This window comes from Triturus cristatus, chromosome 2_2 (genome assembly GCF_964204655.1).
Source record: "Triturus cristatus chromosome 2_2, aTriCri1.1, whole genome shotgun sequence".
NCBI classification, from domain to species: Eukaryota; Metazoa; Chordata; class Amphibia; order Caudata; family Salamandridae; genus Triturus; species Triturus cristatus.
In genome coordinates, this window is record NC_140582.1 from 1224714214 (window position 1) to 1224741779 (window position 27566).

General features: G+C 49.0%; 1 protein-coding gene across 1 annotated transcript in view; it reads right to left on the reverse strand.

The window, feature by feature from the left end:
* Positions 1-27566, reverse strand: part of LOC146863452 (coagulation factor XI-like) — a 350494-nt gene that overhangs the window by 252629 nt on the left and 70299 nt on the right. The window contains exon 4 of the mRNA XM_085643173.1: positions 19852-20011. Coding sequence (XP_085499299.1) covers positions 19852-20011 — 160 coding nt within the window. The remainder of the gene's footprint in view (positions 1-19851; positions 20012-27566) is intronic.

A 27566-nucleotide genomic window follows, 5' to 3' on the forward strand; every position in this document is an offset into this window, starting at 1 on the left:
TTAATTATTTGTCTCGTGTAAGTGTTCATACTAATCAACCCGTTTGTTTTAACAAGAGAGAATTACACGTGGGAACGCATAAGTGTGCTGATTAATAATAACGTGCGTGTTTACATGTTTAAAGTTGCTGAGTGCTGTTTATTTTCAAGCACAAAATGCTTTTCGAATTAATGCTTTTTTGTGTTGCTAAAGCTAGATGATTATATACACATAAGGGTATTAGTGGGTTAACACTGTTTAATCACTATGCTGTAGTAACGTTGCTTTTGTCTCTTTCAATTAAGATGGTCTATTGTGGCCTATTGTGGCCTAAGTAAAAATGGCCGACATTTTGAGCCTGGCCTCGAGTGAGAAACTGTGATGTGAGAGAGCCTTGCTGAATATGGTCCTGAAGTCAGCTGACCACAGTCCTTGCCTGGTTAAAACTTTCCGTGAGGACAGCAGCAGTTTTGGGCGATCTCCAGATGAAATGAAATGTCCTTGGCAGCTTTGGGAAACAAAGGAGCTTTAAAGAAAGACTCTGAACTATGATCTCATTGCCGAGGAAATGTGGAGACCAAATGATACAGTTGTGTTTCTTGGTTCCTGTTCCGTTTTCTTTATTTTGTGATTTTTCCTGAGCGGAGATTTTCAAATGTAGCGATGCTACATCCTTTCCTTCTCGCTTTGCTCAGAGGTTCGACGGATGAAATGAATACAAATTGTGTCTTTCCTTTGTTTAATTTACTATAAGAATTGTTAGCCTAGAGAGGGTTTTTGCCACTTGCCATTTGCCATTTGCTGCGTTCCGAATCTGCGTTGGTGAGGATCGTTGCTGAGAGGACTACGTCTTGAGGGACTTTACCAAGAAACTTGTCCTGACCCGTTCTGACATTTAGCTAGAATAGGTAATTATGAGAAAAATGATTTATTTTGATTGATTTCCTTTGACTAACTTTAGATAAAGCATTATAATTTTGAATATGGTGTTGGTTATTATTTCTTGTCAATTATTGAGTACTGTATTTTGATTATTATTGTATAGATTATTTAGATTATGTTTAAGGGCAGTCACAATAACCAGGTCTTATCGACCTCGATATAGATGCAGGGTGTTTAGGAGTTGTCTTTCCACAGGTTTATTGCTGGTAGAGTATTTGAGCGTATGTTAGTGAAATGGGCCCTAGTGTATGTGCGTGTAACTGTGAGATTACTCTATCTGTGGAAGTAGGGATATTATATACACCCTGATCTCTATCACCTCACCCCGGCAAGGAGACCGACCACGAGAGCGTCCAGCTCGGGGCACCTCTCCAGGATCCGGCGCAGACGCGGCTCCGCACCAGCAGAGGCAGGGGGGGGGGGGATCGCAGTCCGCCGCCGCAGTCCAATCCGGATAGACAGGGGGCCACCCGAGGGGCCACACAGCGCAGGCCGCAGTCCTCCAGCCGGGGCCAGCGCGACCGCGACACTCAATGGCCGCACTGACTCGAACCACGGACGCGCTCCTAGCAGCCTGTGAAGGTTGATCTCGCTGTCCACGAGTCACCGCCCCGCTCAGCACAGCACCGGGCTGTCCGGCAGTGTCGTCCCGCTCACCAGTGCGCTCAGGACCGCATCAGACTTGGCATACTGCACCCGGTCAACGGCCCAGCAGGCCCCGAGGATCCCCGGCCCGTAGTGACGCCAGCATCCGCCACGACGCTCCGCCCCTATCAACGGGTCCGTCGCCGCGGGTCTGCAGGAGCCGATTTCTCTGCCTCCCGGCCGCCGCCTCTCCCGAAACTAGCACAGGGTGGGCTCAGGGGGTTCCCACACACGCCGAAGTGGTCATCACTGCATTTGCTGGCCTGTAGGATGGACCTGCTGGATCGTTATTTGCCTGGCCGGCTGGAGCCTCACAGAAGTGCGGCCATGTCGGTCCAGCGCCACCTAGCGCCCCCGTGGGCCATTCATCCTTTACCTACCTACCTACAAAGAAAATAACTATCAAATGATTATGCGGTGGTACTTAACACCAATCTGCTTGGCAGCTATTTATGGCTCGGCACCCAGAATGTGTTGTAAGATCAAATGAGACACAATGGTACGTATGTGGTGGTTCTGCAATTGTATCCAATCATTTTGGAAAGCCGGGATTTCACAGGTAAAGTACATAACAAATATAATCCTACAAATGAACCCCACACCCTTACTACTGGGAGACACAAGCGAACACTCGGATTACCGCTTGACAGCTATTTGGGGGTGACTTCTCACTCAGTTTCTTCTCACTCTGCGAATAATGGTCACCCGCCATTGGCGAGCTCAGGTGGCCCCAACGATTCAGATGTGATGAGTATGGTCCGTATATACCATGAAAAAAGCAACAGCTGTGGTGAGAGATGGGGGTTCTGAGTTTGAAAAATTATGGGCCCCATTTCGCACATCTATGAAACACCAGTGGATCATTGCCTGGTCCTGACTGTCTCATGAAACTCATACAGGCATCAGGTCTCTGCGACCCAAGCTCCTCGGGGACCTCTGTTGATGGGATGTCATGTCCGAACTGTGCTATTATGTTTTATGCACTTGAACTGCTCCCATGAACCAATCTGAGGATACTAACTTACTTTCTAGCCCCCCCAGACCCTGTGAGTGTGCTTTGCAGACCCCCATGGGTCCCCGAACCACAGGTTAAGAACCACTGGTCTGAAGTTAAAGCTAGCAATGTAAGCCACTGTTACGTATGGGGGACCCGACACACTCTAGCTTGATTTGGAGAGTGTGGTGTCTTTTTCTTTAATTCAACTTATTTCTGTTTCACATCGCTTATGTTGGTTAATATCAGTGTTACTAGTGGTCGCTCTAAATTCTCTTGATGACACACTGGCACTTTTCATGTGAAGCTATTGACTAAGTGTAAATCTGACCAAATGATGTCTCAGTTCATTGTGTGCACGACTGATGCTTTGGTTACTGACGTTTGCTGGTCCATGTACACTTGGACATGCACTGTGCTTTAAATGGGCAGGTGCTGTCCGGTACTGAGTACCTGCACTTCTTTAATGTAAAGGCAGAGTGCCTGCATTTCTCTGCACTGCTGCATTACATTCAATGGGGAGTACCTGACATTCTCAGCACTACTGCACTACACTTAACGGGAGAGTACCAGCAGTTCTCAGTGCTTCTGAAGTACATTTAATGGGGAGTACCTACACTTCTCTGCACTGAAGCAATACAATAAATGGCAACGTACCAGCACTTCTCAGTGCTGCTGCACTACATTTAATGGGGAGTGCCTGCACTTCTCTGCACTGCTGCAGTACATTTAATGGCAGAATACCAGCACTTCTCAGCACTGCGGCAATACATTTAAAGAAAGAGTACTGGCACATCTCAGCACTGCTGCACTGCATTTAATGGCAGAGTAACAGCACTTCTCAGCACTGCAGCAGTACATTTAATGAGGAGTACCGTCACTTCTCTGTACTGCTGCAATACATTTCATGGAGAGACCCTGCACTTCTCTGCACTGCTGCAATACATTTATTGGCAGAATACCAGCACTTCTCAGCACTGATGCAATACATTTAAAGATAGAGTACTGGCACTTCTCAGCACTGCTGCACTACATTTAATGGCAGAGTAACAGCACTTCTCAGTACTGCTGCAGTACATTTAATGAAGAGTACCTTCACTCCTCAGCACTGCTGCTCTATATTTAATTGGAGAGTACCAGCACTTCTCAGGCGCAAACAGGTACTCCAGACAATGAGCACCTGCACGTCATAGCATTCCTGCAGTACATTTATTGGGACAGTACCTGCACTTCTCAGCACTTCTGCAGTACATTTAATGGGAGAGCACCAGCACTTCTCAAGAGCAAACAGGTACTCTAGATAATGAGTACCTGCATGTCGCAGCATTGCTGCAGTACATTTAATGAGGAGTATATTCATTACTCAGCACTGCTGCAATACATTTATTGGGAGAGTACCAGCACTTCTCAGCTCTGCTGCAGTACATTTAATGGGATAGTACCTGCACTTCTCAGCACTGTGGCAGTACATTTAATGGGAGAGTACCTGCACTACTAAGCACTGCTTCTGCATATTTATTGGGAGAGTACCAGCATGTCTCAGCACTGCTGCAGTACATTTATTGGGGAGTACCAGCACCTTTGGGACTGCTACACTACATATAATGGGAGAGTACCTGCACTTCTCAGCACTGCTGCAGTACATTTAATAGGAGAGTACCATCACTCCTCAGCACTGATGCAATACATTTAATGGGAGAGTACCAGCACTTCCCAGCACTACTGCAGTACATGTAATGGGGGAGTACTGAAACTTCTCAGCACTGCTGCTGTACATTTAATGGGAGAGTACCAGCACTTCTCAGCACTGCTGCTGTATATTTAATGGGAGAGTACCAGCACTCCTCTGCACTGATGCAGTACATTTAATGGGGAGTACCAGCACTCCTCTGCACTGATGCAGTACACTGAATGGGAGAGTTCCTGCACTTCTCAGCACTGCTGCAGAACATTTAATGGGAGAGTACCAGCACTTCTCAGCACTGGTGCTGTATATTTAATGGGAGAGTACCAGCACTCCTCTGCACTGATTCAGTACATTTAATGGGGAGTACCAGCACTCCTCAGCACTGATGCAGTTCATTTAATGTGAGCGTTCCTGCACGTCTCAGCACTGCTGCAGAAAATGTAATGGGAGAGTACCAGCACTTATCAGCACTGCTGCTGTATATTTAATGGGAGACTACCAGCACTTCTAAGCACTGCTGCAGTACATTTAATGGGGAGTACCAGCACCTCTCAGCCTTGCTGCAGTACATTTAATGGGAGAGTACCAGCACTTGTCAGCACTGCTCCTGTACACTATTATTATTATTTTTTATTATCAATCTTTATTGACATTTTCATCAAAACAATGAGACATACCTTCTTACATCATCATGACAGGTCAGGTCCTTAAGCAATGAAACCCATATAATGTTGCTCAATCAGTTAAAGTGTAATTAGCATGTGTTAGCTCATAGCAGCACGCGACTACAAAGGTAACAACAATTCAGATGACCTGTAGCATAGATTAACTAAATCTTAACAGGAGACATACATTACTAGTTTTTATTCTTCCAGTACTCCGTCATAACAAGCGGACTAGTAGTTCTATTTTCTTTCACACTTTTGACAACCCGCTAGAGTGAATGCCCGGAGTTCTCCACGCCTACTGCGCCCGTTTCGCCAGACGTCTCACCTTTGGTTAGCAAATATGTCTGGTATAGGGCCCAGAAATCTTTGGACCGACTACGTGGGGGGAGAAGCTCGCTATAGGTCTCTGTTTGTGTGCTGCAGTACACCATATCCCTGCTCCAGTCGGTAATAGTAGGGGCCGGGCCACGTAACCATTGCTTCGCCACACTGCGACGTGCAATTAATAAGCCCATATCCACTAATCTACGAATGGTCTTCGGGAGTGGTTTAGAGTACCCCAGTAGAGCCAGCATGGGATCCGGCTTAATTTGGATGTCTAGGACAGCGCTCAGTTCTTTAAACACCAGGACCCAAAAGTCATAAATCCCTGGGCATGTCCAGGCTAGGTGTAGGAAATCCACCCGGGTTTCTGCGCAGCGATCACATTTAGCTGTGTCTCGCAGCCCATACCTACACAGTCTCTTCGGCGTGTAGTATACCCTATTTAGAAACTTAAAATGGATTAGCCTGTGTCTCCCATTCAGCGAAATCCGCTTCGAATTTTCGCAGCAATATCTCCATGTAGCCTAGTCTAGCTCTTTACCTAAAGCCGTTAGCCAGGCTAGGCTCGCCTTGGTGTGGAAGTTTTCACGATAACCTTGCGTTCATTTATAAATCTTAGAGACTACTTTAGTAGGGGAGTCAGTTTTTATAATGTATGTAAGCGGTGTAACTTCAGGTGGTTCATCCAGGTCGCGGCCTAATGTGTCTACCAGTGCATGTCTCAGTCTGTGAAACTGAAATCTGTGTAGTAGGGTAACAGTGGTATCAGGCCCAGCAAATTGCTCCCACGTTTTAGCTTTCCCCTCCAGGAACATTTCCCCAACAGTCTTCGCTTCCATTTCGCTAAGCGCTCTGGTTACTCCAGTGTCTGTGCAGGCGGGAATCCAGTGGCACCACTCTAAGGGAGCCAACGGGGAATATTAAACCCAGATCAGTTGACTGGGGGTGAGTGCTTGCAATGTTCAACACTCCGTCCATCATCCCCTTTGGTTTTGCTGTATCCACTTTTGAGCGTGTGCGCATTGTGTCGCCCTGTAATATAAATCCAAATCTGGGGCTCCCAGACACTCCCATCCCGTAAGTGTGAGTATGTCCCATCAAACCCTAGCTTTCTTGCCTGCCCATGCTAATTTAATCAGCAATGTGGTGAGTGTGGGGAAAAAACTCCCCGGGAGGACTATAGGAATGCCAGAGAACAAAAACAGAAAGCGTGGGAGAACTACCATTTTCATGATAGAGATGCAACCCAGAAGGGAGAAAGGCAGTCGAATCCATCTCTCAATATCGTCACCCAACTGATCAACAGCTCTCCGATAATTTTCGCAGAGCACCACTTCTGAGTCCGTATGTATCTTAATTCCCAGGTAACAGACTGGTTCCGTTGTCCACTGTAGGGGGAATTCCGGTTGGAAGGGAACCATAGATGGTGTAAGGGGAAAAATCAGAGACTTGGCCCAGTTTAATCTCAAACCCGAGAGTGCTCCAAATCTTACCACTTCTCTAAGAACAGGGGACAGATTATTTTGAGGGTCTCTAATATAGAGGAGTATGTCGTCAGCGTAAGTGGATACTATTAGCTGATAGCGCGGGAAACGTATCCCCCTATGGCTGTGGTATTCACGTGAGGCGCATGCCAATGGTTCCGCTAATAACGCATATAAAAACGAGGATAAAGGACATCCTTGTCGTGTGCCTCTGGTAATATTTATCTGGTTGGTGACTGATGTGCCAATTTTTATTCTGGCTGTGAGTGAGTTATATATGATTCCCATCATTTGCAGAACATATTGCCCAGTCCCATCCTCGTTAGCATGACCTTCATGAACTGCCACTCTACCGAGTCGAAGTCCTTTTCCATGTCTAGACAGACTGCAACTGCCCGTACTTCCTGCCTGGTGTGCCGTATTGCCCCAAAGAATGTTCTCAGGTTATATGTTAAGGGCCATATGTATGAAGCAGTTTTGCGATCGCATACACTGCGAATCGCAAAAAAACGGTGTATGCGATCGCAAATCACAGCTTTGCTATGTAAGAGACACATTCTGTACGCAAAGTTGCTAATCGCAAAAAAATCTGCGATTAGGAATTTTGCGATTATTACTTCTTTTCGATTTTTTTTGCGAATCCGCAAAATGTGACTCAACAATAGCGAATCTCGCAATTGTCGAGCTCGTAAGTAGCGAATTCGCAAAACGGAATGCAAGAAAAAATCGCTAATTGCGATTTGTTGAAATTCGCAATTTTGAGAATCGCAATTACCACCAAGTATGAGCAGGTGGTAACCAGGTGCAAACTATTTAAGGAGGCCCACAATGCAACAGATCATTTCAACAATGGCAGGGCTGTATGTGATAGCCAGGAGGCTGCGACTCAGAGCTGCTGCACAGAGAAGGAGACGCTAGGAAAGGATCTTTTGAGCGTGCATAACCCTTTTCCAGCGGACTGAGGAGGAGATCCATACAAACTGCAGGCTGGATGAAGAGAGCATCGTGGATTTAATAGCGGAGCTCAAACCTATACTTGAACACCCCACACGCAGGACACACACCATCCCCACCCATATCAAAGTCCTGTGCTCACTGCACCTCTTGGCATCAGGTAGCTTCCAGGGGGTGATAGCCACAGAGTGCATTGTCGCGCTTTTTCCACGCTTTCCTTGATGCCATGGTACAGAGGCTGCACCACCACATCCACTTCCCCAGCACACCACAGGCACTAGACCAGACCAAGCAGGAGTTCTATCAAATTGCACAGTTTCCCCACATCATTGGATGCATAGATGGGACGCATGTCGCCATATCCCCCACCTCCCAGAAAGAGTATGTGTTCAGGAATCGCAAATCCAACCATTCCCTGAACTTACAGGTGGTGTGTAATGCCAAGCACATTATCACCGTCATCGTCGCAAAATACCCAGGCAGCACACACACCGCTTTCATCTTCCGCCACAGTGGGATACACCGTCGACTCACAAGTGGGGAGTTTGGTGAGGGATACCTACTAGGTAATAGCATTTGTACAAAGGACACACTAGTAAAGGACAGGATTGGCAGGACAGTGTTTAACCATATTCCTCCCACCCCACAGGTGACCGTGCGTATGCTGTCCGTGAATTCATACTGGCTCCTTACCTGAATCCTGCCAACTCTGGGGAGCGGAAGTACAACAGTGCCCACATAGCAACCAGATGTACCATTGAGCGGACCTTCGGAATTCTCAAAAGCAGATTCAGATGCCTACATAAGAGTGGAGGGGCACTACAATACAGCCACCAGACCTGTTGCAAGATAGTGGTAGCATGTGGCATGCTGCACAACATCGCCACCAGGAAAGGCACATCAGTGGAGCTTAGTGAATCGGATTCATCTGATGAGGAGGGGCCAGCGCAAGGACGCATGCCAGCCGGTGTAATTGGTGCAGCTGCTGGGCGCCAGAGGCGAGATGAGATCACACAGAACTATTTCTAGGTAAGATAATATGACACAATACTAACTATCAATTACGAGACCGTGTTTTATTTCCTTGACTTCAGGATTAATATCGGCACACAGCCTGTGTAGCACACAATGTATTACTCAACGCCCAGCACATGTTAGGATCACAGTGCGAATGAACAATCTGGACCAAGTGTCCGTGTACACTGGGTTGATGCACCCATCTCCTTGTCCAAGTCTGAGCACCTCAACTGCGGCGCTGTTGGCCCGTAGCCACTGGCTGTGGGTGCACAGTGCCCTCCTCACCTGTCCCAGAAGCCATTCTGTGATGCACACTACGGCGCCTATCGGGGGCGGGGGTGTAATGCTGCTCCTGCCAGATTGGGCGTCCTCGTCTGTCAAAGTGAGAACTCCTGGGCCAGTAGTGCGAGCTGCCCGCAGCTCATCCACAGCACATGTCACCTGTACCAGGGCCCTTGCCACGTCCTGGATGTTGTGTGCCACCTCACGCTGCATACTGATGCTGCGCCTTGACAGCACATTAGTTGCTGAGGAAAGGCGGTTGACCACCCTGGTGTAGCGGTCTAGGTGCTGCATCTCCCTGCGCCTAACTGCACGATCCACCCTCATTTCAGCACCGAGTGCCTCCAGGACACCCGTCATGCCCATGAACCCAACCCTGATTTGCCTCTGTACTGACCTGATATTTCTCGCCTGCAGGCGCTGAACTTCCAACATGTGCCTCTCCAACTCTCTGAAGACTATGTCCTCTCCTGGGACTGCTGCACAGGTGGATGCACGTGCCCTGCACCTGGATGTTATTGGCGGGATTGGATCAGCACGTGCTCGATCACGGTGTCGTGGCTCTGGCTGTCCCGGGACTGGTTGGACATCGCTATCGGTGTCCTGGGCTTCCTCCTCCAGCGGGGGCAATGGTGGCACTGCAATCCGCCTGCTGTGTTTTAGAGGGATGACTGGGCAGCCCTCCTCCTCCATTCCCTCCTCCTCCTCTTGCCCTGTTGCCTCTGGGTTAGGGGAATCATCCTCGCCTCCACTGACTGTTCCCTGTGTTTCTGATGGTGCTGTGGACGTAAATGCACACATTAATTTTCTGTCCTGACTTGCATCTGTCATGCATTAAATATCACTGTTTGGAGTTACATGGGTCTTGTCTGTATTTTGCCTTTCATGATGTGCACATACTGTTTGGGACTGGCTAGGTGTCAATGCTCCACTGTTATGTGCATGTGACTACATCTCTCATAATGCATTGCTGTGTGTGCTTGTGTACCTGCACTGGACTTTTAGTTTTGTTGTGCCCCTGGGTCTCTCCTGGGTGAGTAGGGGAAGTAGGGGATTTCAGGGGTGTGATGGCATGCTTCTTACCTTGTCTTGGTTCCGGGGGGTCGGAGCTGTCAAGGTCGGCCACGCCCATTACACTCTCCTGAAGCAGGGTCCCCTCAACCATTTTCTCGAGTAGTGTTGAGGCGGTGGCAGTAGAGGTCAACCACCGGTCTTCTTGGCCTGCTCCAACCTTGCAGTGACCTTCTCCTTTGAGCGCTGGCGCATGTTGTACCAGAGCTTCCTGAGGTATTCCACGCTTCGGTGGGTGACGCCAATTGCGTTTACTTTACGCTGTATATCAGCCCAAATCCTCCTCTTGCGTGTCTCAGGCATACGCAGGGACTTTTTTCCAAAGAGGTGCTCGTGACTAACGACCATTTCCTGAATCAGGACCTCCAGCTCACTTTCAGAGAACTTTTGTTTTCTTTTTCTGGGGGTCTCCCCCTGCTGCTGATTGTCCTTGCTGGCCATGTCTCCAAGCTCTGCCATTGTTTGTAGCACTGCAGTGATCCGTCACCTCCACTCCTACTCTCTCACTGTGCTTCTGAGACTCAGGTGCAGCATGGGTAGTCACACTTCCTGGTTGTGATGTCATCATGCTGCACCTGAGCTTCCGATTCTCTAATTGGCGAATTTCGCAAATTTGCGATTTTTTAGTGTAAGGAATCACTATTTAAAATTTCGCAATGGTAGTAGCGATTTTTAGGGAATTGCTATTTTTGTGCGATTTTTTATTTACATACCGTTTTGCGATTCTCAATTTGCGATTCGCGAAAAATTGCAATTTGGGAATCGCAAAAAGGGGGCTTGATACATTTGGCCCTATGTTTCTACCCGGGATAAATCCTGCTTGCTCCAGAGCCACTAAGTACGGAACTACCGGTGTCAGTCTGTTGGCAAGGATTTTAGCATAAAGCTTCGTGTCTACATTCAGTAATGATAGGGGTCGGTACGAGGAACATTCGTTGGGAGGTTTATCCGGCTTTAATATCGCTACTATAGCCGCCTCTCTCATTGACGGAAGCATGATGCGGCCCTCCACCATGTCTTCAAACATTGTAACCAACTGTGGAATCAGCAGATCTAGGAATGTTTTGTAGAAGTTAACCGTGAGCCCATCTACCCCCAGTGCACTACCAGTTTTCATCCCTGCTAGTGCAGCGATAATTTCCCCTTTCTCAAGCGGACGCATTAAGTACTCACGATGCGCATTAGTAAGGAAGGGCAGTTTCACATGTGTCAGGTAGTCTAGTATTTCCGACTCCACGCCTTCATGGCGGGAGCGGTACAAAGTCGAATAATGTTGACAGAACCACTGTTCACTCTTAATTTCAGAAAGCACTGTGGTTTCCCTGCGTTTTTTCAATAGAGAGGCTAGGACCGCACCCGGGCGCTCCCCCTCTCCATATACCCGCGCTGTCGCATATTTGCCTAGATGTTTAAGCTCCGCGTCCGCCGTTTCATGGTATTCGTCCAACGGAGTTTAGAACGTAGCTTTATCTATGTCCGAGGCACCAGTTATCAACTTCTGTTCGAATACTTTAAGAGAGCCCTCCAAGTCAGAGAGTTTCTTGCGAAGGGCCCGAAGTACTCCGGAGTGTTTAGACATGGCTATCCCGCGGACATGAACTTTAAATGCTTCCCAGACCGTTGCAATTGACTCCACGAGCCTATATTGCAGGCGAAATAGGTGTCTATTGCCTCGGCGAGTTCGGACTTAAACACGGAGTCTAACAGCGAGTATGGGTGGAATGCGCCAAGTGAAAGGTGTGAGAAAGTGGCTCTGTATATACTGTTCCCAAATAGGTACAGTGTGTACAGAGGCCACAGTCCCCAGAGGTTTGGTAGAGGTTAAAGTTAGATATAACCTTACTCTCTAAAGTGGTAGCTTAGTCGAGCAGCAAGGCAGTATCAGAGGACAGTGTAAAGCATTTGTTGTACACAGTCAGCAAATGGTCTCACACACTCAAGAACTGAACTCTAGGACAATGGTTTATATAAAAAATATATGGTTGTTTTATTTTAGAACCAACAATAGGTATCAAAAGATACTTTCCCAGAATGAGATGCTTTAGTTAAATACTTTGCAATAGGCAATTGACTTTTGCAGATAATAGTTACAGTTTTGTTGCAATAGGCAACACAATTTCAAACACAATAATACATTGAGCTCAATGGGAATTTTAAGTTATATGCAATTGATTACTTTCAGGATTACTTTTCTAACTCCAGGACTGGATCCAAGATTCAGTCCTGGGACAATTCTGGGAAACAAGTGAGTAAATTCGTTTTAGTTACTGTTGTGATTTTTAAGCAATATTTTGCTATTTTAAAAGTTGACACTTAGAAACTTTTTCTAATCAAATTACCAATGTTATCCTATGGAAGGAAATTCACTTAGCAGGTAAGTGGGGTTATGGTTACTTTTTCTAGGTCAGTGTTGGATCTTAGATCCAGCACTAGTGTACCGCCTGTAAGCAGTTGAGAAACTGCGTTTAAGTTACTCAGGCGATTTTTAAGGAATATTTATAAGTTTGCAAAATTGACAGAAGAAATTTCACAGAAAAACAGTCAATGGTTTCCTATGGGAGAAAATTCAAGTTACGGGTAAAGTATGTTCTCGTTACTTTTGTAATCCAGTGCTGGACTCCTAGGCTCAGAACTGGAGCATCTATCTAAAACAGGTAAGTAATTGCGTTTTCACAGTTGGTACGATTTTTAAAGAATATTTGTAGTTTGCAAAAATCGACAGAAGAAATTTCACAGAAAAACAGTCAATGGTTTCCTATGGGAGAAAATTGAATTAGTGGTAAGTACGGTTGTGAGTACTTTTCAGGGTCAGTGCTGGGCACCAAGATCCAGCACTGGGATCTCTCCTAATAGCAGGTGAGTATTTCCGTTTTCGTTACTCGGTTGATTTTAGGTGAATATTTTAAAGTTTAGAAACTCCACACTTAGAAGAAATTTCAGAAGAAGCCAGTCAATGTTACCCAATGGAAGAAAAGTGAGTTATCGGCTTTTGGGTAAGTACTCGAACGGCAGAGTTAAGGTCCTGGACACAGACTCAGAGGTCTCCCAGGGTCAGGTAAGTACAGTTGTTACACCCTCAGCGGCACAGGGGCAGCCGGGAGCAGAGTGAGTTAGGCCCAATGTTATCCTATGGGAGGCAGGGGGGCCTTGGTTGGTGGCTGCTGACTAGCAGGCCACGTGGCTGTGGGAGCTGGGCTCCTGGTCACTTGCTCAGGGCAAATGGGGAAGTAGGTAGGAGTAGAAGTTGCACTGCCAGGGCCACTTGGGCGGCTGGGTGCAGGGTGCTTTTGAGCCTTCGGGCGCTCAATGGATTTCAATAGGAAAGCTCAAGGACGAACAAAGGCTGCAAGCTCGGGGACGAAGATTCTCCAGGTGCCACCACCACTCGAGAGGTAAGTTGGGTAGTTGGAGGATAGGTAGGTACCCAGGAGTCGGGCACAGGGGGCCGCAGGGCACCGGGTGCAGTGGTGCCTTTTGATGTCAGGAAATCTTACCCTCTGTTGATTGCGGTTGGGAGGGTCCCTGGTTCTGAGGCTGCAGGCGTCATCAGGAGCGTCAAGGTGGGTACTTGGGTGCCGGATTCGGGGTCACAGTCGCCGGGGTGGACGTCCTCAGGGTCTTTGCCCTCTCCGGCACAGGCCAGGCTTGGCAGGTGCAGAGTGTGCTGGGTTCGCGGTTCCGGGCTGATGCCAGGGGTTAGAAACTTGCTTTAAGCAGAGCCACTGTTCGTGGGAGTCCCAGGTGCTCAGAGTCACAAGGTAGCCAGGTCCTCCAGGGTTTGTGAGGTTGCTGGCCACAGGAGGTGCCGGGATTTAGCAGGAGCAGGTTCGAGGTTCGACAGGCCGGTAGGGCTGGGGCCAAAGCAGTTGGTGTCTTCCTCATCGTAGCAGCTACACGGCAGGTCTTCTTTCTTCTTGTTCTTCTTTGCTAGTTTAGAATCTGCAATCTGAGGAGGGAAGGTTCAGGGTGACCCTAAATAAAAAAATTAGGGGCATTACAGGTAGGTAAAGGGCAGGGACCACTGGATCCCTGTCCTGGGGTGGGTACACCCCCTATCCTGCCACTCTCCTGTGGGAGGGGGCAGTGGCCTAGTCCTGATTGGGTAGGGCTCCCCATCTTCAAGATGGTGAGGGCTCGGAGATGTGCTTCACCTCGCCTCCCCCACCTGAGGGGTGGGGTGGGCAGGCTGGCACATCCCCTGTCCTTACTTGAGGTTTCTGGCCAGTCTTCCTGCCAGAGTGGGGGTCAGAACCGGTGGGGGCCAGTTGCTGAGTACAGCAAGTGGCCTGGAGAAGCTCACAAAGGCGGCATGCCTTTGAAGCTTCCCCCTGCCCATCCTGAGGGAGGAGACCTAGCACCTCGCCCAGGATGTGCATTGTTGTAGGCCCAGGAGAGCGGGGGGCTTTCCACCCATGTGTCCAGCAACATGTTTGCTGTGTGGCAGCCTAGGCAGCCTCTCAGACAAGACGTGGATTGTAGGTTAGGTTTCAGGGGGCATCTCTAAGATGCCCTCTGTAGTGGATGTTGTATCGCTTCATGGTGAAGTGTCAAAATTGAGTTTTTTGAGCTTTGCGAAATGTTATTTAGCTCTAAACTTAACAAAGAATTAACTGGATGGCATATTGCTGATTCGCTAAATATTGAGTCAGGACCATTGTTTGTTGTATCAATTCGATTCCCAGGTCTCTGATTTTCTTGGGAAACCCCATTTTTTGTAATGGCCAGCTAGAGAGGTGGCTGATGTATGCCAGGGCAGTGTACGTTGTGGGTATGGCACACAGGGATGTGTGCCATGTCGACTCTTTGTTTTGTCTTGTACCCAGACACTCAGCCTGCAAGGGCAGTGCGTGTGTGTTAGGGTACAGGGCTTCTAAGGGTGGCACAATAAGTGCTGCAGCCCTTAGAGGCCTTCCCTGGTCACAAGGCCCTGGGTACCTAGGGTACCATTTACCAGGGGCTGACATGTGGCCAGAGTTTTCCAATTTGGGTTTTAGGTTTTAGGGAAGGAACATAGGCCCTGGGCACCTGATTGGCAGGAGTCCAGGGCACACTCAGTAAAAGTACATTCAGCAATTCAGCAAAAAGTGGGGGCATACCATGCAAGAAGGATGTCACTTTCTCACAAAAGGGGGATCCTTTTTTCCGGGGTGCTAACCACTAAGAGTATAGGAGAGTGATCCAAATAACTGCGAGGTGCACAGTACACTCCTTGACTCCCGTATATATATGATGAGACGCCAGTCAATAATCAATCCTGGTGTGTAGGTTATGAAACCCTGAGTAATGAGTATACCCACCCTGTCCCGGGTTCCGTTGTCTCCAAACATCAGTCAGATCTAATTGTGTCATCGCATCTGCAATGGCGCGGGCTGCAGCCGAAGTGCGCCTTTCTGGTCCACCCGATCTGTCAAGGCTCGGTTTCAGGACACAATTAAAATTGTCCCCCCCCCCCCCCAGAGCTGTGGTCTCCCCATATGATTGCACATAACGTCCTTGAGGGAGGTGTAAAACCCTGGGTTATCAAAGTTAGTACGTACGCGTTAACTATAATCATGTCTAGTCCTTTCCCTAAGCAGCAAGAAACCACATATCTACCCTCAGGTTCCGAATGTAAGGGGTCTAATTTAAGGTGCAATTTGGGATTCACCCAGGTGATCACTCCCCTCGCATGGGTGGTGAAGCTCACACAGTGAGTGTACCCCTGGAAACTTCTATTGTGGAACATTCTACTATTCAGGGGTAGGTGGGATTCCTGTAGGAGAGCGATGTCTAGTCTGTGTCTCGTCAAGTAAGCTTTGACCTTCCTTAATTTTCTGTGGTCGTTAAGTCCCCTGACATTCCAGGTCAGAATCCTCAGCACGTTATGTATATCTGAAGCGCACTCGCTACGGATCATCTTCTGCATTAATAGGCATCGTTACGTAGCCTGAACTGCCATGCATGATGAAGATCAAAGGAATCATTGAGTGTCCTAACCTTGTATGTCTTAAAACTCTGTGAAGTATCTGGCTAGGTTCCTCCCCTCCCCCCACCCACGCCAAGCTGTACCCAAGTGTGCTTTGGCAAAATCCCCCAGCAAAACCCCTGATTAGCATAAGAAATTCACATCAAATTATTCTATGAACAAAAAATATGAAATAATACACAAGGTGTTCTGCACACACGAGGGTGCATGTTGCCTGCCCTTGTAGGAAGTAGACTACCATAAAGAAACTAACATTTGGCATCAGCCATCAAAGCTATTGGTTGCGTAGGGCAAGCAATCACTCATCTCAGTCAATCACGCACAAACCCACATCGTGCAGCGGTCGCCCCTTGACTATTTAAACAATCCGGCCTTCATCATCTCGTAACTCAGCCCACCTCAGCACTTCAGCAAGACCAAACAGTTTGTACGGGAGCAGTCCCGCATTTGACCATACTACCACCACTTATTTATCTAGTCTCCCTCAGACTGGACCCATCTTATCTGGTAGAAAGTAGGGGAGTGTCGCTAGTCCTATTCATCCAGTCCTCCCCTACCCGCGCCCTCAAATTCGGTTCGCTCCTGGCCCTGTCGATGTTCTTTCACCCACTCCTTCAGAGCCTTCTGTAGTGCCTTAGGGTCAGTGAATATCTTGGAATGACCCTGTTGATTAACCCGCTGCCTTGCTGGGTACAGCATTGCATAGTCCACATTCTGATCTCTCAATTGTTTCTTGAGTGGTGCAAACTGTTTGCGAGCTTCCTGCACTCGGGCTGTGAAGTCTGGATAAAGCGAGATTGTCATGCCCTCAAACTTCAAAGCCTTCTTCTCTCTCGCCAGCCTCAAAGCCATGTCTCGGTCCCAGTAGTTCAGGAGCTTTGCAATAATAGGTCTCGGTGGAGCGCCCGGGGCGGGCTTTGGTCCCAACGAACGGTGCGCCCTCTCCACAACAAACATGGGAGAGAACGTGTCGGAGCCCAGCAAAGGGTGGACCAGTTTTCCAACTAAGTCTCCATATTACCAATCTGTGTGGATTCCGGTAGGTCCGTGATGCGTATGTTGCATCTCCAGGAACGGGCCTCAAGGTCTTCCGTCTTATCCTGTAGTGTTTGCAAGGCTCTGCTCATTTGCTTCTGTAATGTATTCATTTCCGACTGTGCCTCCTCCACTTCAGTCACTCTGCGCTCGGTCATATCCATCCTCTCCGCTAATCGAGTCGCTCTGTCATCCTGTCCATCCTGTACGAGAGGGAATCCAATTTAGCGTCAATGGCGGATAGACTGGCATGTAGATCTTTCTGCATGGTCACAAGCAGAGACCAAATATCATCGTCTACTTGATCCAGGGATTCCCCTGGTGCATTGTGAGCACCCTCTGGGCTGTCAGCCCTATTCTTGGTCTTCCGCTGATCAAATGTGAGTTTAGGCTGGTTTTTATGGATCTTTCCCATTGTGTGAGCTTGGGGTATGCAGTCCTGGTGGTCCTCAGCTCTGGGGAAGAGCTAAACAGCTAGAGGTGCCCTCAACGGGGTTGAAATAATATCTCTGTCCAACAATCGCACCAGTGCAGGATGCCGCAGCTCCAAGTCACAGTCCCCCCAACAGTAGGATGGCTAGTCGCCCCCTCGAAGGCAGCGCTGAGGGAGGGCGCTTCACTCTAAGCGTCCGCACCGGCAGGCCCACCTCGGATGTGTATCAATGGCAGTCCACCGACAGTATTATGCTCGGGTGGGTTGTGAGGGGGGCCAGAACGTTCCCCCGCTCATGTGCAGACACCCCAGATGTTGCCGCACCACGGGGATCTCCAGTTTCAGCCAGAGGGGGGAAGCAGACAGCGCCACGATCCCACAGGGCCACTCCCAGGACACACAGCGTCACCAGGGAACCGGGAGGTCTCGAGTCTTCCTGTGGAGTTTGATAAGTGCCAAAGCCCGGGGCAGGCCGCCTTATCATTTGCAGCAGCGTCAGGACCCACCAAGCCAGATATGTGCCGCCTCAGCCCACTCTTACTTGTTTTTGGCTTCTGTGTGGGCTGGCATGTCCTGTGGAGCTCCCCAGGGCAGAGGGGGGAGGGTGTCCCGGAGCGCCTCTCTGCTGCAATTCCGATGGTTCTCTCCCTCCGACCGGGTCCCCGTCGGAGGCCAGGCCCAGGCGTCCAAGAGGCAGCTGGCGCAGTTTCGTGGCGGTTACATCAAGCCTCACACGTTCAGCCCCAAGCTCCTGCTCAGTTGATTGGAGCGCCGCAGTCCTCTCACTCACAGGCACCAGTAGCGAGCGTGGACTCAGTATGCCTCAGGTCCGCCCCGCAACGGTCTTGGGATTACGTCTCCATGCCGGGGCTCCTTCTCAGTGCCGCAGTAGGCCTCAGTGCGTAGCTCCTCGTGTCAGCTCACGCACCGCGAATCTCCGGTACACCGACAGTGCGTGGGGGCTGCATTCCGACACCCAGGGACACCCAGGGAAGGGCTATCTGTACAGCACCAACACAGGATTCCTGTTGAATTATTGGATGGCTTGACGAGCTCAGAGCTTAGGCGGCCATCATTGTTGCAGGCAAGCTCTGCCCCCCTGCTCCTGTACATTTAATGGGAGAGTACATGCACTTCTCAGCACTGCTGATGTACATTTAATGGGAGAGTACCTGCACTCCTCAGCACTGCTGCTGCACATTTAATGGGAGAGTACCTGCACTTCTCAGCACTGCTGCAGTACATTTAATGGGAGACCAGCAGCACTTCTCAGCACTGCTGCAGTACATTTAATAGGGAGTACCTGCACTCCTCAGCACCGCTGCTGCACATTTAATGGGAGAGTACCAGCACTTATCAGCACTGCTACAGTACATTTAATGGGAGACTACCAGCACTTCTCAGAACTGCTGCAGTACATTTAATGGGAGAGTAAAATCTTTGCACTGCATGGTTGGCACATTCTATCATGCAATATGTGGCACTTCACCAGATCTGACTCAAAACCTCCCCGCCCTGCATGAAGCTGTCTTTTTATCATCACTCTCAGTGCCCTGAGGTAGCTAAAGGAGAAGTGTGCCGCTTTGCAAAACCCAGAAATAGGTATACAGATATCAGAGGTCTCATTTATGGGATTTTGGCATAGGGAAGAGCAGCAAGTCATCTTGTTGCGCTGCCCCACGCCAAAGTGAAAGAGCAGGAATGCACCGTATTTATGCAATATGGAGCATTCCTGTCCTTTCCCCCTGCGCTGGTGCAGTTTTGGCAGCCTAGCCCAATGTAGGCACCCTTGCACCACAGGGCGAGTGTGCCTCCGTTGCATGCAGGATTGTTTTTGTGCAGAAAGAGCACCTTCTAGCACAAAAACAATCCAGTGAGGAGTTTTTCTCTCCCTTCTTGTGCTGAAGAATGCAGCACACATGGAAAGAGGAAAAATGAGGAGAAATGAACATACTCCTCCTCGTGACGCCACACCTCGGGAGACGTACGGATTTGACACTTCCCCAGGTTTACATCCATTTGTAAATCTGGGGCAGCATCGAATTCCATGGGTGTTGCGTGGGAAAACCCACCTCAATGACCATGGAACACCTTCTGGGAGCAGAGTAAGGTGACGCTGTGATTAACTCATGATGTATGAGGCTACCCAAACCCACGCAGGGTGGCTTTGCGTGGCTTCATAAATCTTTATGAGAGCCCTGGGTCACGCATATACCACTTTGGGTGATGCAAAAGTGACACACAGCTCTCATAAATAAGTCCCATGCTTTGCAAGGCTGCGTCGTTTTGTAAATATGTTGGTGCGGTACAAGCCCTGCATACATACAAACACCATACATAGGGCACCACTGTGGAATTTAACAGTTCTTACTTGTCTGCGGTAGGTGTCCCACTTTGTTGATTGTAGGTAAAAAACTGGCAGTATGGATTCCTCGAACACTCGTCCTGGCAGGCTGTGACGTCATCGACACTGATATTCTTCAGGTCACTCCCAGGAAACCTGATCTGATGGAATATTTTAGGATAACAGCCTAAAAAGACAACAAAAATTTGATTTAAATTAATCAAACAATGTAAGTACCACTGTTAGACTCCCCAAAGTCTTGCCTTTCTAAGGCCCTGTATGAGAGGCCTCTGGTGATCTCCATTCACCTGCGGTAACTCGGCGGATCTGGAACCATGCGTCGTCTTCGGGTCAAATACCGTGAAAATAAGGAACCAGGGGGCGTATTTACTAGGAGGTGACGGAGCGCAGCGATAGCCACCTTGACTTAACGTCGTCCTCTGCAACTTCTGAAACGCAGGGCTGCACCGTATTTACAACAATACGGTGCAGCCCTGCGTTTCCCCCTGCACTGCCACTAATTTTAGCTGCCTAGCGCCAACGCAGACACCATTGCACCATAGTGCAGGGGTGCCTGCGTTGTAGGGGAAGATTGTTTATGTGCAGGAAGGTGTCCCTTCCTGCACATAAACAATCTGAAGTTGCATTTTGAAACTTCTATGTGTGCTGCTTAATGCCGCACACATAGAAGTTTCAAAACGTCATTTTTTTAATTGATTGTTTATGTGCAGGAAGTGTCACCTTCCTGTACATAGACAGGAGCAACAAGATTTCTCCTTGTTGCGCCTGTTTAATACCAGGTTTAACCTGGTCTTAATTTTGGTGCTGCCCCATATTTATGCTGCCCTTCTAAATAGGGGACGGCGTCAAAGTCAATGGCTGTTGTGGGGGAATGCCCACCGCAAGGCCCATTGCCCACCCCTTTCACGCTAAGTATAGCGTGAAAGGGTGCCTTATTCACGTAACGTGGCTTACCGCTGCCTTGTGAATGAGGCGTAACCCCTATCGCCACCACAACATCACTTAAAGTGGCGTTGTGGTGGCTATAGCGGCTTGTAAATATGCCCCTAGGAGGAAATAGGGACAGGAATTACAGATTTACCGCGTAATTCCATATTTCTACGAGGACCCTCAGGGCCCCACTTGTTACACACGGAGCGGAGTTAGTAGTGTCCCTGGTGTCGGTAATTCTTGTAATGAGGTCAGAGCTGCATAGGTGGACTCAACAATGGCATTGTGGCCAACTCATTCATACTCATTTGGAGTGTAATTAAAAAGACATTGGTGTAATAAAAAGCACCTTCAGCTCAACAAGCTAAACTGGCTTTAATCATATGATCAACAGATACCTAATCACTCCTGAGGCGGAAGCCGGGAGAGCGTGTTCGCATTTTGTTTTAAAATTATCTTTGCATTGTACTGCTTTTAAATCCACGGAACACTCACCCTTGAGCACTTTCCCCCTGAAAGCTGCTGTAATCTCCTTCGTAGAGCGGATCTTAGCGCTGTTGCGGGTAAGGAACAACATCGCTGCCATCGCGCGCCAAACCCCAGGCCACGCCCACTTTCTGAGGCCACGCCTCCCACCTTCCTATATCAATGTGCATTCCCTGGACGCGCAGTGGGCAAGCGCAGCGGGCGCGCCGTCAGCGTGCCGAAGGTGCGCCAAAGGGAAGCCCGTCTGCGCCCGTCCGCGCCAGGCCGGGCCCAGGGCCCAAAACCCCTGGAGGCCACGCTCCAGTATTAAGGGTCTACACGCCTGATCTACTGATCTCCATGCGACTCCCCGTCAAGCTAAATTGTAAGATCCTACCTAATGACAGGCACAATTCCATCTCGTGTCCTTCCTGCAACTTCCAACTCGATGTCCCCCAGCTCTGTCGGCCCATTTCCTCAGGCCGTAAGCCGGTACACACGTGGCTTCTCGGAAGCTTGAACTGCAGATCCCTTGGCAAACACAAAAGAAACATATATGACCTTTTGTCCGACAACTCACTGGATTTCCTATTCCTCACAGAGACGTGGCTACACGTCAGCTCAGGCCCAGACATAGCTGAAGCCCTACCGTCTAACTATGCCATTGTCAGAAAAGACCGAACCACTGGAGTAGGGGGTGGCATAGCAGTCATCTTTAAAAAATCGTTGCAATGTACCTTGGAACCGGTTTCCCTAAACGCCTGTGAGATGGCCCTCTTTAAACTTCAACTCCACCCGAACTTCACCTTCACGGGTCTCCTGATCTATCGACCACCCGGCCCTATTCAACCCTGGGCCACTCAACTTGTGGATTGGGTCGCCTTGGTCCGGGTAAACTACAGCAATTTGTCCATTATAGGAGACCTAAATATACACTTTGACGACCATCTGAATAAACCTGGCATAAACTTAATTCACGATCACACACTACACACAAAGGAGGTCACCTTTTGGACCCAATTTTTTCAAGCTTTCCCCTGTCACTCTGCCATCCAGCCTTGCCCCTACACTGGTCAGATCACTTCCTTATTAATTTCAGCGTGTCTGACCATATGACTTCTAGTCCCTCCGGCAGGACAGGACAGTCCGGTAAAAGGAATTGGAAGAAACTGGACATAAATCACTTCATGTCCGTCCTAGACTCTGCACCTCTGGATGAATTATTTGATACTGAGGACATAGAGATTGTAGCCACTAATATAAACAAATGGCTACTAGGAGCCTTAGACACCTGCCTTCCCTTGGCTCGCAAAAAATTCACAACCCACAACTCTCCTGCGTTATGGTACAAGAGGAACTGAAGGTAGCGAAATCCAAGTGTAAACGCTTGGAACGCCTTTGGAGGACAGACTACTCCCCTGTAGCCTGCCTGACCTACCGAAACGAACTCAAGCTTTACCATAAAGCCTGCTCTACGGCCAGAGCCAATTACGTGGCGAAATCTATCTCAGAAGCCACTAACAAATCTAAAACTCTGTTCAATCTCGTAAAAGAGTTAGCGGGCTCAAACACATCAGCCAAACCCCTTCCATTGAATAATGTTCAATGTGAAGAATTGGCGCAGTTCTTCACAAAGAAGATTGAGACCATCTACCAGGACATTGTAAAACAGCACCAGACACAAGCAGTGACAGATCTGGATCTCGATCCGAAGGTGGAGGCCATCTCCCCTGCGCCAAACCTGTCCTACGAGCCACTAACATCCTGGCCCGAGATAAATGTTCAGGGTCTTCGAGACATCTTAGGGAAAGTAAAATCTAGCTCTCCGATCGACCCCCTCCCAATCTCCGTACTCAGACTCCTGGACACCCCACAACTCTCCGTCATCTGCCAAACTTTGAATCTATCCCTCTCCACAGCAAAGGTCCCAGCTGTGAGAAGTTGGCCTGATGTATGATGTCACTAGTTATAGTGTACACCTTATATCAGTCCAAATACCCTTATGGTGATTGGTTGTAAAGTCAACCTTATAGACCAGCTATCCTAGTGGTAGCATGGACAAGAGCAGTCTTAGGCTAACCTCTGAATGGCATGTGAAGCCAGCTGTGATACCATATATAATCCCTTGAATACCAAATGAAAGGACACCACAACAGATATATATATAAAATAAAGTGTATTTATTCTAAGCAAACCCTCAGCACTCTTTATGAGTTTAGAGGTAAGTACAACACAGTCTTATTAATGCATACAGTAAGTCACACAGGTAAGTAATACAGTTAGGCCCTAGGGGCCATGCAAACCATATACTAAAGAAGTGGTATCAGAACCACTGTCACGGAAATAGAATAGGCCTAGGCCTAGGGAATCGCTGGGGCTACACTACACTAGCGTTAGTTAGGAAGTGGGAGGCCCACGGGATTCGTGTGCAGAGTGGAAACACTCACGCGTAATGCGTAAAAGTCAATAGCAATGTTACAGTTTAGAAATAGATAGATTTAGGACACTTCCGGAGTAGCTAGGAAGTTGAGACTTGAAAACTAGACACTAGGATAGTCACTATCCTGCTGAGCACCGGAGTACCCAAGTTACCTAGCCCACAGGCTGCGGGTGCATAGGGGTGAAGATGCGTCGTTTTCGTCGTCGACTCCTATGGATGCCTGAAGAAAGATGCTGACAGGCAGTCAGGGGAGAGTGTCCGGTGGATCCCAAGGCTGGGATCAAGAAGAGAAGAAACCTGCAAGCAGAGGGGACAGAGTCCAGGTCACTAGCCAGTGACCACGTGGAACCAGGAAGGAACCAGGCGATGTCGTGAAGAGTTGCAGGTGGAGGTGAAGCTTGTCGCTGCAGCCAGGAGGACCAGGAAGCGTCGAGGACGACCAGGACCAGGAGGCGAGCTGTCCCACGAAGGCTCTTGCTGTCGGCGGCGTCGAAGTTGGACTAGGACTCACCAAGCCTTGGCAAGCGGAACCCACGAAGAACAAAGGACTTGCTTCTGGTGCAGACCAGGAAGGTCTGGGGTGCTTCTTCTTTGCAGAGAAGCGGGAGCCAGTCTGGAGGAGCCAAACCAGCGCAGAAGATTTCAGGGAGCGTCGTCACAAAGGCCACTAGCCAGCGGGCAAGCAACCGGACAGACGCGGCAAGCAGGAAAATGCTGAAGGGCCCCACGCAGGACTCGTGGAGTGTGGGGGGCTGGTCTTCGGTGCAGATGGTGCTTGGGGATGGGGCTTCTCAATCCCCGGTGCACAACTTCGAGGGTACCTCAGAAGCTGCGCTGTAAGTTACTAGCCACTTTTCCCAGGTAGCCGGTCCCACGTCGCTCGTCGCCTCCACGGATCTCAGCTCTGCTGCAGATGTGGATGAGGGTCGGAGAAGTCTGGAAATCAAGGCTCTGGTCGGGCTCTGCAATCGGTTCCTCGTCGAACGTTTCACAAAGCAAAGGGTAGTCACTTGATGGTGCCTGTTTGCACAGGGTAGCCACTCCTTGGCTACAAGGGAGATTCTTCAGTCTTCTTCTTTCGTCGAATGTCGAAGGTCCAGAGTTTCTGTTCAGTTTTGCAGGTTCAGGATAATCTAAAGTCTTGAGGCCCAACTCCCACTCTTATACTAATCTGGGGGGCTGGGATACCTGCTAGGTCACGCCTTATGGGTGGGACCTGGGAGGGGGTGGTTACACCCACTTCCCTTTGTCCAGTTTCGCGCCAGAGCTGGGGCTGGAGTGCCCCAGCGCCGGTTTGAACTGGACTATGCAAGGAACACCTTGTGTGCCCCAGGCATGTCTCATTCCTTTCAGCCCACCCTGCCCCAATACACTAAAGGCTGTCTGGGGAGGTGCTAGCACCTCCCCAAGCAGGAAACCTATTGTCCAGGCCTCCCTGGCTGGGATCACTCCCAGCTGCAGGAGGTCAGACTTGTGTCGTGGCAGCAGCATCCATTTTGTGATGCTGAGGCTTTGGTCAGAGGCTAACAGTTGAAGTATGATTTTAACATGTCTTTCCCTCTAGAAGGGGGGAATAATATTCTCATGTCCAGAAATGGCATGAGGGTATTATTCCCGAGTGTTAGACACCTTACACGACATGTTTTGATAAAGCCAAACCATAGTTACCATAACCGTCTAAGATTATAAGGTACTTTAAGAGTATATGGTAGGCTATATCATAGAACAGCTATCAGGACATGGTTCCGAAAGCTGCAGACAGGCTCAGCTCATGCTAGAGCACCATCTCACATGTTACCAAGCACTCTGCCTCCAGGATTGTCAAGGCCTGCCATAGGAGTGACTGATAGGTACACATGTGTCCATATGTAAGTTAGGTATAGGAATACTACACCTAAGCAAGGGGTGATTACACGACCTTGCCCCAGCTGAGTGATCAGCCAGTTGTGTCAAAATGGAAGGCCAGGCCAGGGGTGGCACAATACATGCTGCAGCCCCTGGTAGGCCTAGGGTACACCTATGCCCTGGGTACCTAGGGTACACTGTACAGGGCCCAATAAGGTGATCCTATCCAAATGGGTTATGCACCTAAAGTACATAGTAGTAATTTAGAGAGAGAACAGCAGGGCTGTGGGTCTGATTAGCAGGCCCACAGCCACATCTAAGTCGAAAACCAGTAAAGCAAAAGCAAAAAGTGGGGGTGAACATAGAAAGCAGACCCTACTCTCCTACACAACCCCCCCCCAAACTTAGGGACATTAAACTAACCTTGACCAGTTGAGTCTTCATGTTCTAAGTGGAAATATCTGGAGAGTCCATCTGCATTGGCATGGTCAGTCCCAGGTCTATGTTCCACTGTGAAGTCCATCCCCTGTAGGGAAATGGACCACCTAAGAAGTTTGGGATTTTCACCCTTCATCTGATTTAGCCACAAGAGGGGCTTATGGTCTGTCTGAATTTTGAAGTGAGTGCCAAACAAGTATGGCCTCAGCTTCTTCAGGGCCCAAACCACAGCAAAGGCCTCCCTCTCAATAGCTGACCAACGTTTCTCTCTAGGGGTCAGCCTTCTACTTATAAAAGCAATTGGCTGGTCTTGACCATCTACATTCAGTTGTGAAAGAACAGCTCCCACACCTAACTCAGAAGCATCTGTCTGGACAATGAACTCTTTGGAGTAGTCTGGACTTTTCAGAATAGGTGCACTGCACATGGCCTGCTTCAGGTCATCAAATGCTTTTTGACAGCTTGCTGTCCACTGAACTTTCTTTGGCATCTTCTTGGAGGTCAAGTCATTAAGTGGTGTCACTATGGACCCATAGTTCTTAACAAACTTTCTGTAGTACCCAGACAGGCCCAAGAAAGCTCTGACCTGAGTCTGGGTAGTTGGAGGAGCCCAGTCCTTTATGGTCTGGATCTTGCTCTCCAGTGGTTGAACCTGACCCCCACCAACTAGGTGGCCCAGGTATACAACCTTGCTCTGCCCTATCTGGCACTTAGTGGCCTTGATAGTGAGGCCTGCCTTTTGCAGGGCCTCTAAAACATTCCTCAGGTGGACCAGGTGATCCTCCCAGGTGGAGCTAAAGACAGCAATATCATCAAGATAAGCTGCACAATAATCATCCAACCCAGTAAGGACTTGATTCACCAGCCTTTGGAAAGTGGCAGGTGCATTCTTCAAACCAAAGGGCATTACCACAAATTGATAATGTCCTCCTGGGGTCGAGAAAGCAGTTTTGGCCTTTGCACTCTCAGCTAGTCTGATTTGCCAGTAGCCTGCTGTTAGGTCAAATGTGCTCAAAAACTTAGCAGCTGCCAGTCTGTCAATGAGCTCATCTGCCCTAGGTATTGGGTGGGCATCTGTCCTAGTGACAGCATTGAGACCTCTGTAATCCACGCAAAACCTCATCTCTCTCTTACCATCTTGGGTGTGAGGTTTTGGCACAATGACTACAGGACTAGCCCAAGGGCTCTCTGAAGGTTCAATGACTCCCAGCTCCAACATCTTTTGTACCTCAACTTTTATGCAGTCCCTGACATGGTCAGGTTGCCTGTAGATTTTACTCTTCACAGGCAGACTGTCACCAGTGTCCACCTCATGGGTGCACCAGTTTGTCTGACTTGGGGTCAGAGAGAACATATGTCTGTAGGCCTGCAGAACTTGTCTGCAGTCCTGTTGCTGATGGACAGTGAGGCTGTCAGAAAAGACCACACCATCAACTGAGCCATCATCAGGGTTCTGAGTCAGCAGGTCTGGGAGAGGGTCACTCTCTTCCTCCTGCCCCTCATCTGTAGCCATGAGTAGCCCCATGTCTGCCCTGTCAACATATGCCTTCAATCTGTTGACATGAAGCACCCTGTGGGGGCTTCTGGGAGTCCCAAGGTCCAC